Source organism: Myotis davidii, unplaced genomic scaffold (genome assembly GCF_000327345.1).
Source record: "Myotis davidii unplaced genomic scaffold, ASM32734v1 scaffold32, whole genome shotgun sequence".
Classification (NCBI taxonomy): Eukaryota; Metazoa; Chordata; class Mammalia; order Chiroptera; family Vespertilionidae; genus Myotis; species Myotis davidii.
Window position 1 is genome coordinate 2,417,578 of NW_006286587.1, and position 2,155 is coordinate 2,419,732.

At 54.3% G+C, this 2,155-nt stretch overlaps 1 protein-coding gene across 1 annotated transcript; it reads left to right on the forward strand.

Annotated features, from left to right (window-relative positions):
- Positions 1–869: 869 nt before the first annotated feature.
- On the forward strand, positions 870–1,798 carry PRND (prion protein 2 (dublet)). The gene has a single exon (XM_006758059.2). It carries the CDS (start codon positions 870–872, stop codon positions 1,416–1,418), a length of 549 nt encoding a protein of 182 aa, XP_006758122.1. The 3' UTR covers positions 1,419–1,798.
- The last annotated feature ends 357 nt before the right edge of the window (positions 1,799–2,155 follow it).

Genomic DNA, 2,155 nt, shown 5'->3' on the forward strand with positions numbered 1-2,155 from the left:
TTAGACAATGTCAGAGGCTGACACACAGTAAGTGTGGAAGAAGCTAGCTGGGAGAGGCGGATGGGGTCACACTGTGCCCAGAGATGAAACATGAAAGGATTACTCGTGGCCATAGAGAGAGGCAGGGTCCCCGTACATCCCATCTCTCTCTCCCCACGCTCATCTCCTCGCTCTCTCTCATTACCTTAAAGGCCTTTGGGATCAGCAGCCAGTGACTTAGAATAGACGGCACAAAGTGCCCAAGCCAGTGCCAGCTCAGAGCAATACAGAATAAAGAGGGACGATAGAAAACACAGCCTATATAAGAGTGTCAGCCATAAAATAATAATAACAATAATAATAATGACGACAACAACACAGCCTTTGCATTATGTAAGCTGCTCTGATTGGCAGGGTATAGGTTCATTTTATGTGTTAACATTGGTTACCAAAGTGTGGGGTTGTTTTTTTAATACAGTCTATTCCCAGAAGCCTCTGATTCCAGCTCTTCTGTCTGCCTCCCAGGGGCCCCCTGATTTGAAGAACTTGGGAGCACCAAAGACAACCTGTATGTATTAAGTCAGCACTCGCTCGCTTTCCCATGCACATTCAAAGGCTGTGTAATTGCCAGTTGCAGCTTCTTATCTGTCTGAGAAAGCCAGGGTCACCGCCCTCAATGGGTCTAGTTCCAGGCAGACGCAAAAACACTTGAGACGGGCCTAACCCTGTGCAGCCCGAGCGTGGGAAAGCAATTATGCTTCAGGACAAATGTAGAGGCAAGGGTGTCACTCCTTGTGTAAAGCCTCCACGCGGGAGGGGACAGGGTTGGAGCCGGGGACCACGCTGGAGACCTGACCGCCTCATCCTTTGCTGTTGCAGATTCGGGCACCATGAGGAAGCAACTGGGTGGGTGCTGCCTGGCCATGGTCTGCGTCCTGCTCTTCAGCCAGCTCGCCGCAGTGCAGGCGAGAGGCATAAAGCACCGGATCAAGTGGAACCGCAAGGCGGCCGCCCCGCCCAGCAGCTCCCAGGTCACCGAGGCCCAGAGGGTGGAGATGCAGCTGCGCCCGGGCGCCTTCATCAAGCACGGCCGCAAGCTGGATATCGACTTCGGAACCGAGGCCAACAGATACTACGAGGCCAACTATTGGCAGTTCCCCGACGAGATCCACTACAACGGCTGCTCCGAGGCCAACGTGACCCGGGAGAGGTTCGTCAGCGGCTGCATCAACGCCACCCAGGCTGCGAACCAGGAGGAGCTGTCCCAGGAGAGACCGGACAACAGGCTTCACCGGCGCATCCTCTGGCGGCTGGTCCGGGAGCTCTGCTCCGTCAAGCGCTGCGATTTCTGGTTGGAAAACGGAGCGGGTCTCTGGGTCGCCGTGGACCGGCCCGTGATGCCCTGCCTGCTGGTTTCCATTTGGTTCATTGTGAAATAAGCCTGCAGGCAGGCGGGCAGCCGCCGCGATGAGCTAAGCGGGCGAGCCAACCACAGAGTCATCCCAACTCTCTGCCCCCGTCTCCACCCCCTGTTCTGAAGGTACCAGAGAGCAGTGATTCCTCCGCGCTTCCATAGCCTCCCCGTGTCCGCCCGGGTATCTGCTTGAATGTGATGGTTCGGGTCTCAATCCCCTGCAGGCCGTCTCGTCCCGAGGGCGCGCGCGTTCCGCGCTGCATCCTCAGCTCCCTGCGGAGTGCCTGGCACAGCTTATTACACCATAGATGTTTGGTGAGCTGGTGAAAGAACGCACCAGGGACTGTGCCAAGCACTTCGCAATACTTCCCAGCAATTCTCAGAGGTAGGTGTTATTCCCAGAGCACAGAGGAAACTGAGGCTTTGAGAGGTAGGACCAGGCTTCACCCCTGGCTTGTCTAACCCAGACTGCCCACGCTGGGCTCTGGGCTCAGGGCACTCCCAGGGCTGTCCTGTGATCCCTGATGGCCTTCAAGGCCACATCCAAATGTATCTCTGATGAAACGGGAGATGCTGGTTTTAGAAATATGAGAAGACTGGAGCGATGGTCATGTAGTTTGATACCTTTTTTACATGGAGGTCTCATTTAATTCTTCTAATTATACTAAAATGTACCAAAGGGGTTAAGCTAAAATAGAAATAAAACTAGACACAAGCCCAGAGATTATCTTGTAAGGAAATATTGCCAAGCTGATTCCCAGA